This window comes from Macadamia integrifolia, chromosome 6, assembly GCF_013358625.1.
Source record: "Macadamia integrifolia cultivar HAES 741 chromosome 6, SCU_Mint_v3, whole genome shotgun sequence".
Lineage (NCBI taxonomy): Eukaryota > Viridiplantae > Streptophyta > Magnoliopsida > Proteales > Proteaceae > Macadamia > Macadamia integrifolia.
In genome coordinates, this window is record NC_056562.1 from 40073451 (window position 1) to 40083066 (window position 9616).

Below are 9616 nucleotides of genomic sequence, written 5' to 3' on the forward strand. Positions count from 1 at the left end.
GGGGGATATACTTGAAGGGAGAAAAGAAAAAATAAGAGCTAAAGGCAGCAGAGCTAGCTAAACAGATGCTAAAGAAAGCAAAAAACTAAAAAAAAAAAAAATAAATAAAAAAAAAGACGAAGAAAGGTTGCCTCTTTATTGATGGATTTTTCATTTCAGTTTTGAATTCCTGTAATTTTCCTGCTCCCTTCTTCTGAAGTAGTCTTGGGACTTTGAATTTTCAATTTTCAGAATTTTCCATTCAAACACATATTGTTTGATGTTCTTGCTTATTTAATGATGAAATGAATTTTTTTCTTTACTGTTCCCCAAGAATCAGGAGTCGGATCGGCAGATTGCGTGGTCACCAATCTCGATTACTGGGAAAAAAACACAGGAATCATTGGAATATTCCTCAGATTGGCTGATTCTAGGGCTTTTTCAGACCGATTTCAGGCACTGATAGATTCCATGTTTTAAAACGCTGCTGTTCCCATCTTCCTTGCAAGATTTGGTATATCCACAACGGAATAGTGTTGAAATCCGATTTGCTGAGTAGAGTATACAGAGCCCATTGCCTTAGGAAGATGGGTTTTTTCCCAATCTGCCAAAGGCCTCCTTCAAGCGCACGAAGCTTGTCTTCTTCCGAGAAATTGAAAAGAAATATCCCGTTGTCAAGAAGGTTAGTAGCCATGGAACCTTTGGGTTTCCATTGTTTGGATAGAGAAGATTTAGCAGTGGGTAATGGGGGCCTGCTGCCAAGGAAATGACCAATGGGGCAAAAATTTCCATTTGGCAATTTCCGGAGCGAACACATCAGCAGGAGAAATACCAATTTTCTGGTTTTCGATGTTAGTCGGGGGATGAATTGCAGGGAAAGGCCGCCTTTGGGGTGAAGATGGGAGTGACTGAAAAGGGTACTCCATGGTTTCGGGTCAAGATGAGAAGGGGAGTGGGAAGAAGGAGATGGATGAGGGCAGGGCTTGGCTGGGCTGGGGCAGGGCTGTGTGAGAGCTGTTGGGAGTCAAGTGAGGGGGGAGAAGGACGGGCGAGGAGGGGGGGGGGGGGGGGAGTACTGGCAGTGGCTGAAGCCACCGGAGAGAGGGTGGATATTCATGTTCAGGTCTTGGTCTTATCCAGTGAGTTGTTTATATTTTTTGTTTTTTCACTTGGTATTTTTTATTTGCATGTATTTGTGGGAGTTTGGGGGGTTGGAAGGGCGTGGGGTAGGTCCAATGTCCTAACCATATTTCTCTCTTTGGTCCAAAAATAGTTCTAATCTCGTACCATTTCCATTTGCCTACTTAAGTCACTCTTGTTTATTGCATTGATTCCTTTTTGCTCAATAATTCATTTATATTAGTTGTCTTCATGTACATTTATATACAATTGATCATGTAGCTTAGTCGGCCGCAACTGTTTTGTGCTGCCATTGGAAGGATACCATGATAATATAGACATATAGTTGATATTTTCTTATAGACACAGTTGATATTTTCTTCATTATTATTTACCTGATTGTTAATCATTCGACAAGGAGATCATTAGTGGGTTGATTTCCTGTCATTCACTCTTTTAATTTATATCCTCTGTGTGATTATGGCTCATTTGCTTTGAGGCTTTAAAATGCCACCCTTTTTTTAAGTGTTCATAATTTTCTTCAGTAGACCTTATAGGTAAATTTCTCTTATTTTCTGACCTTTTCATATTTATTTGATTTCTCATCTTCATATCATAATATGTTGTTTTGGTATGATTTTATTGTATTATTGAAGTGTTATGCTTGTGAATCTCATCTGCTTCCTGCTACAAGGCCTGTATCTCACATTTTGGTTGGGTGAAAGTGTGAAAAACCTGACTTAATGGTGTGATGGTTTAAGAAAAATGTTGATTGGAATCTATTTCTTGATCACTTGTCTTTTCCAATGGTTGAGAAGCACCATGAATCACCTTGTAACTAAAAGCGTGATTTGATCTGGTGAGCCGAAATATGTAACTACCTAAGGTTTAAGCAATATTTTTTTAACATTTTTTCTATCCTGTCTTTAGCAATGGATTATGGCCATAGTTTAAGAAGTCGCTGTTTTCTTTGAAACCAACCAAAACATTTCTGTTTCAACCTGAACCGTCATGAAATGTGATGCAACCCTGCAGTCATGCATAATTTCAGAAACTTTCAAGTCGCGGTTGATATTTCGGTACAAGCTGGTTGTGATGTTTCGTTTCGCCGAAACGTCATGACAGTCTGATGTCATATCAAAACACACACTGTTCTGATTGACTTAAACCTCATTTTGACCAGTTTCGTGTGAAACCTGCTGTTAGCGTAAAAAATACAAATCTAAGATGATTTTGGCTATTCCTCTTTCAATTCTTTGTGGAGCAAGCTGTTTTCTGTTCTGAACTTTTGCTCGTTTGCACCCTGGGGGTTTCATGTGAATTGTGAACTTGTGATTTGTGAAGTCAGTGTCAGTGTATAATACTTGCACCTTTGATGTAATATTTTGAAATTTAATAATATTGAATGATAATTTTCATCTGTCACTTGCAATAGCATATTTGAATTGGTTTATTTATACCGGTATATTTAATTGTAAATCATCTATAACATTGGCTATCATTAGGCAAGGTAGACTATTTCCAACCTAGTGCATGAAACCAAAGTAACAATTTGAGTTTGATTTTCAACAATCTAAAAGTTTCACTGTGTATGGGGATGTTTAATTATGGTCCTTGCCAAGTTTCAGCTAAAAAAATATGGTTTGACCACTGAAACGGGAAATGAATTTACCAACCAACCCTGCCAGAAAGTCGGCCAGTTTTTGTTCGACTTCCGAAATAATTCAACCCAACTTTTTGAACTGATATGTAGTTTTTCACCTTTTCTGCTACCAAGCACCATCAGTTTCCATTTAGTATTTTTAATATTCTCATTCCTGCCTGCAAGAAGGGTCAAGTGTAGTATTTGAAATTTGTACTGCTTGCAGCTTGTATACGAGGAGTTAATCGAAAGGATTAAGGAGAAGGAGGAAAAGGAAGCCAAAAAGCGTCAACACTTGGCAGATGATTTCACTGATATATTACACTCTATCAAGGTGTTGAACATGCAACTTCTTAAATAGTGAAATTGATTTGCTGGGAAAGCAATGCATGACCGAAATTGGAGCATTTGTGGATTCAAGTAATTTACTAGTTGCTTTGCATTATTGTAGGAAATAACTGCATCGTCGAAATGGGAGGACTCCAAATCACTTTTTGAAGATAGTCAAGAGTATAGGTATTGAATATTAGTTTTTGTAATGCTATTACACTATTGCAACATGTTGGTCACAGGTTCAAAACCTGGAAACAACCTCTTCTACGAAGCAGGGCGTAAGGCTGCATACAACTCGCCCCTTCCAGACCCTGCAGTAGCGGGAGCCTCGTGCACTGGGTTGCTCTTTATTTATTTATTTTAATGCTATTACACTCCTGCCAATATTTAACTTCTGGTTTTATACTTCTTCTTGGTGACTTTCACTTGGTTAGAGCAATTGGGGAAGAGAACTTCAGAAGGGAGGTCTTTGAGGAGTATGTCACACATTTGCAAGAAAAGGCAAAAGAGAAAGAGCGCAAGAGAGAGGAAGAAAAGGTACCTTAGTTATTCCTATGTTTTCAGGCAGAATTCTTTTTGCTTTCATAATGGCAATGTTAATATTATTTGGATTATTGATCAGTAGCACTGAATAATATTTTGATCATTGATCATTAGAAGCTATTTGTGTTGCAAATATAATGAGATTTTGTTGATTAATTTGAAGGAAAAAACATAGCATGTTACCTTAATTCTCTATGATGGTTGTTCAGAATAAAATCTTAGGGTCCTCATCTTCCCTTTTTATTATTATTATTATTATTATTATTATTATTATTATTATTATTATTATTATTATTATTATTATTATTATTATTATTATTATTATTTAATCTTTGTTCTCTAGTTTGGATTGAAACAGAGATGGTGGAAGATTGAAAGAATAATTTATTTATTTAACTCTAAGAAATGGAAACCTGATTGAAGTCTGATGATTTTCTTGTAGTCTGGAAAAAAAATCCTTTCACTCTGCTACTTTTGTTTCAAGTCCTGTGACAAATATTTGTAATTCCAGTTAAGCCTTGTACATCACACCGTCTTTACATAACAGCATGTTTATTATCCTAATCAATTTTGACGTTTTACATTGTATCGAGTTTATCTTCTTTAACCTGTCTATATATTGTAATTTTCTGAGCTGCTTTCTTCTGCAGGCGAAAAAAGAAAAAGAGAGAGAGGAGAAAGAGAAGAGGAAGGATAAAGAGAGAAAGGAAAAAGAGAGAGAACGTGAAAGGGACAAGGTAAAGGAAAGATCCAAGAAGGACGAAATGGAGAGTGAAAATGTTGATGTAACTGGCAATTATGTCTCCAAAGAAGAAAAAAAGAGGGAGAAAGACAAGGACAGGAAACACCGGAAGCGGCATCATAGTGCAGCAGATGATGTTAGCTCTGATAAGGATGAGAAAGAAGAGTCTAAAAAGTCGCGTAGGCATAGCAGTGACAGGAAAAAATCGAGGAAGGTATGGTCATTATGGAGAGTTAATTTATCAATTATTTAGAATTATAGATTTCATGGAAAATTGGACTTATTTTTGTGATCACTGTTGAGCTTCTTGAAATATATTATGACATTGGTGTTATTTATTGGGCAGCATGCATACTCTCCTGAATCAGATGGTGGAAGCAGGCACAAGAGACATAAGAGAGATCACAGGGATAGTTCCCGTAGAAATGGTGGTTATGAGGAGCTTGAAGATGGGGAGCTTGGAGAGGATGGGGAAATCCGGTACTTTCATTTATCCTCTCCTTAGGAATTGATAATTGTTTTTACTCCCTTTCTTTGTTTCCTATCTGCAACTCTTGTGTCTATCTTCTTACTTGAATCTTTTGTTAGATGTCACATTTGATTTTTTTTTTTCTTTAATTATATGTATTTTAAATAATTTTATGGGTAGCGTGATCAACTTCTCTTTTATCATATTTGTTACTTGTTAAGCGAATGTCATTTTTAATTCATCGTTTACACTCTGATTGGTTTGGGCTTGGTTTTGGGGGAATGGATACTTGACTCCCTCCTCCAAACAGAACTTAACTGGGCCTGCATCACTTTTGGTTATGAATGAAAAGGTATCTGACAACATTAAGCAGGTGATAAGTTCATTTTTAGAAGCAAAAACCATCACATCTTTTGAAAATCTTTAGCAGTCAAATTTTAGAGTGTGAACGGGGTCCAAATTTGGGTCTTTGGTCTAGTAGAATATAAGTAGTTTATTTATTTACTTATTTAAATTTTAGGAATTCTTGGTGGATTCAAATTGATAGAGTTTCTTTGTTTGGACTGTGATATTCCTTTAAATGTTGAGGTAGTTATGTTACCATAAGGTTATGCCTTCTTGGCTCATGAGACTGCATATTCTCAAATAAATAGGAAAATGGCATTGTACTAGCATGCAATCTGTAAGCATGTATCAATATTTTCTCATTTTTTGGTGAATTTTATCATTTTCTAACAAGTGAAGTCTTTGCTTTTAATTGAATCAGATCACGTGGACACACCAAAAACGATGATTAAAGATGCATAAAAGTAGGATTCTGAAGGGCTGTAGCAGACATAGGTAATGTGAATTTTCTTCAGAAATTATCTATTACCGAAGACACTGAAGATTATTTTATTTTGCCTGTTGTACAAGCTACTGAGATTATCTTGAGATTTTAAACAATCAATTTGTTTATTGAGGGAGATGAAGGTTGTACATTTGTTTTAAGAAATGAGCTTTAGTATAAAGTAGCTTACCGTCAGCTTAATCTGTGTATGTGGAATTAATATGTTATTTAAATCTAACCAAACGAGGGTCAAAACATTGTAGGGCACAAAGCAGTTCATTTTAACAACCACGAAGCCTGGGTTTTTATCACAACCACTTTGCTTTGTTTAGTTCAGAGTTGAGTAATCAACCGCTTTCTATTTTGACCTGTCTTTCATTTTGCTGATGACTTAGCGAACTAGTGAATGAAGCTTGGGATGTTGGTTGTGAATTTCCTTTATTATAGTCCTGCTGACTCTTACAAGCTCCCGTTTGTTTTTCCCCCTAGACCTCAGGACACAGTGAGTGAGTTGAGTTGTAAAATATTGTAGTCTGCTGTGCATGATGCTGGAGGCCTGGAGCTCTGAGTTGTGGTTTGCATGCTAATAGTGGTACATCATCAGTTCCAAAGAGCATCTTACTGGACAACATTATTCTTTCCCTTAGAACAACAATGGGCTTAAAGAATTTCTTAATTTTTGTGATTTTGACCTCAAAACATATGTTAAAGGTTTTGGCCTTAATATATATATATATATATATATATATACTTTTTTCACAGTAATTTGTGAATACAAGTTAGTAGTACAAATATTTTTTAGATTTGGACTAATTTAGTGATTGTTTTGAACTTTGATGGGGAAAAAAATTATTCATTGCCAAATCTGTTATTAACCAGAAGAAAATAAAATATAAGCTGTGCAAATCTTGCCATGATACGTGCTTTATGTGAGTACCTGAACTCACACCCTGGGCAGACTTTCATTTGCAGTTCAAGCCATCCGTGTTAAGACTACAGTGTTTTTTGTTCACTGGGTCTAGATTTTCTGCCCTCCTTCCTTGCCATGCGTTGCTGAGTTTGGGATGTTTATTGCCGGTTTTTTTTACCATTGTTTTCCTCAAGTACTGATTGGAGAAACGCAGGTAGAAGGACATTCTTTGTGGTTTCAAAATGTACTTAGCTAAGCCTTTTTCCTAATGAAGTAGGGATAACTATACGAATTCAGTTTTGCTATTATACTAAGTAAAGTATTGAACTTTTTACCAAAAAAAATAAAGTGTTCAACTCTAGAGCAATGTTGCCTACAGGAAAGGCATTCAACTCTATTAGATCAATGTTACCTACAGCAAATTATGATGGTTTAAAATTAATGTGTCTAAAACCCATTGCTTTTAGGACCATTAAACTGGGTAACTGGATTGGGGTTTTACTGCTTGTATTGTTGACTGAAAGGTCTCCAATGGTAAAAATGGTATTAAAGGAATATATATATATATATATATATATGGGCCAACTGTGGGACTATACGAAGTATTGCCCCTAGTACCTATCAGATACCGAATGCTTTTTTTTTTTCTTAGAACAGAAAGATATTTGATTTCAGGAGTGGAACCAGCAGTAGGGAAGACTGAGGTAGTTTTCTGGTGCTTTATTAATTTATTATTGGAAAAAGGTTGGGTATGCCAGTGGGTACTTAGGAATAAAGTATGCTAGTGTTTATTCATCCAACGATCTCATCCGTTTGAACCCATTGTTTTACATAACTTGCCTACCACTGCCACCCTATAGTCCCTCTTCTTCTCCCCTTCCGGCTCCTGCTTCCTTCCACAAATTCCGTTAATATTTTTTGCTTAGTTTATCCTATTTGGCGGGCACAATCCAGACGTTGTATCATAATTGTCATTTTTCTGTCCAATATTGCTATTGCTTGTCGGCATCTGCAACTTCACATAAAAGAACCTGGATAGAGTTCTTTCTCCACCACAAATAGATCTAGATTCTTCAAAGCTTTTAGACTCAATTTTGGGAACGGTTTTCCTGCAGCAAGTTAGGAAGAATCCTATAAATTGAAAACAGAAAGAAAAACCATGTTTGATTACTTATCAGATTAAATGCATCGTCAATAAAATAAACCCCTTTATTTTGATTGCTGATAGTTAGTAGGAATGCAGTTCAGAAGGTGAAGGAAAACAGAGATTTGAAGAGGCCCAGCCAGTGGCTTCCTCTTGAATGTATCTGTTAACTGTTAACCAGTGTATGGGCGAAAGAACTATGTAGAAAACAGAAATTTGAAGAGTTGGAAGTTGAAATAAGGTTTCAACATTCAAGTAGAAAACATTGAACAGAAAATTAAACTGACTAAGCTTGAATTGGAATACGATATTGGAGTTTATTGGGGCAGAATCTTGACTAACAGAATACTGTTTAAACCAAGCAAATCAGATATAAAATAATTTAGAAGACAGAAACCGCAGTATAGAAGGAAGCTTAGAAACTTGCTTGATGAGAGAAGGGGCTGAGGGGAGGAGAAGGTGCGAGCGAGAGTGAGGGAGAAAGAGAGGTCTGGTTCCGAGAGGGAGAGGGCCATTGAAAAGCAAAACCAGAGGTCGTCTCAGGCAGCTCGGGATGGTTGCAGGGGTGGGGTAGAGATAAGGTGTAGCAGCGGTGGATTGATGGTTTGGATTTTTTCCCTTCATCCAACGGTTTTATTTAAGATGATCAAATTCTATGGTTTTATTTAAGATGATCAAATCTTACGATTAAAATCCCACTAGCACATGAGATTCCAAGGTAACCCGCTAGTATACCTATATCTCTTCCTTTATTATTGAGATTCTTAAGTTCCAAATGGTATGATGTGAATAGGTCTGATTGGAGGGCGAGGATTATGTAGCCAATTCCATTTAGTTGAGATAAGGTTGAGTTTGTTTAAGTTCAAAATTATTTTCCAATGTGTGCATTAGCAGTAGGGTATGGAACTATTCATGCTATTGTTTCTATGTTGTTTATTTATTTATTTTTTTTTTCTGGGTGACGGCTATTGTTTCTATTGGCTCGGATTGATTGCAAGAAAAGCAAGTTTTCACTTTATTACTATCATTGGAGAAGATGGTTTATGTTTGGAAACAGTAAAATTGGTAGATTCTTTAAGCAAAAAGAATACAGCGGGTGAATGTCTAGTCTCCTTACATATGTTCGTGACTGCTAATATTTCGTTTTATTGCAATAAATTTCTTTGTAAAATGATTAAAAAATAAAAATAAGAAACAAAGGGAATCTTCACCTTGTGTAAGGACTTATTTTTCAAAGCAAAGGGGGGAAAGTACCTCCTGGTCTAGCCATCTGGTTGAAACTTCACCTACCCCAATCCCCCTTCTGTAAAAAAAAAAAGGTTATTCTGTTTGATTGCTTTCTTTTTTGTAATGGACATTTTGTTTTACTAGCTTAATCCAGTTTGGGGTGTGTTTTGGTGGCTTACTACCTTGGGGTCCTTGCATCTTCCTAATCTGTACTCTGTACTCTGTACTCTGGAACCTATTAGTCTACTATGTTTTTGCCTCTTTAAGATTCTAATACGGTTTTCCCCTTCCCCCTCCTGTTTTGATACCACCGATTTAGTATCGGGCCAATTCCGATACAGATCGGCCTGAATCTGATACCTATCATGACCCCTGGTGTGTTGATTGTGAAAGAGTAGAGATAATTAAAATGGAATTGCAAAGAGCTAGGGGGAGGCCTAAATCAGAGACGACGCGGTGAGGGATGAATGGCATGTCTAGTCTTGGTCTTGTCCCAATTATGACCTTGGATAAAGTCTATTGGAGGGTTAGGATTCATGTTTCGGACATCAGTTAGCTGAAATTCTCCTGCCTTGTGAGATGGACCTCTTTCCTTTTACTCTCTCAAGTATATTCTCATTTTTCACCCTCTCCCCCCTCCTTCTCCCCCTCCCCCTCCCCCTCCCCCTCTCTGATTTTT

General features: G+C 36.7%; 1 protein-coding gene across 4 annotated transcripts in view; it reads left to right on the forward strand.

Annotated features, from left to right (window-relative positions):
- Nucleotides 1-8973, forward strand: part of LOC122082743 (pre-mRNA-processing protein 40A-like) — a 29302-nt gene extending 20329 nt beyond the window's left edge. For 2 of the 4 annotated variants that reach the window (XM_042650491.1, XM_042650493.1), the window contains exons 25-30: nucleotides 2967-3074; nucleotides 3192-3256; nucleotides 3508-3610; nucleotides 4267-4572; nucleotides 4705-4838; nucleotides 5594-5851. In XM_042650491.1, the coding sequence (XP_042506425.1) occupies nucleotides 2967-3074; nucleotides 3192-3256; nucleotides 3508-3610; nucleotides 4267-4572; nucleotides 4705-4838; nucleotides 5594-5624 (747 nt within the window). In that variant the 3' untranslated portion in view covers nucleotides 5625-5851. Of the gene's footprint in view, nucleotides 1-2966; nucleotides 3075-3191; nucleotides 3257-3507; nucleotides 3611-4266; nucleotides 4573-4704; nucleotides 4839-5593; nucleotides 5852-5919; nucleotides 5995-6145 lie in introns of those variants that run through there. The other 2 variants (XR_006141391.1, XM_042650492.1) reach the window with 2 other exon arrangements.
- The last annotated feature ends 643 nt before the right edge of the window (nucleotides 8974-9616 follow it).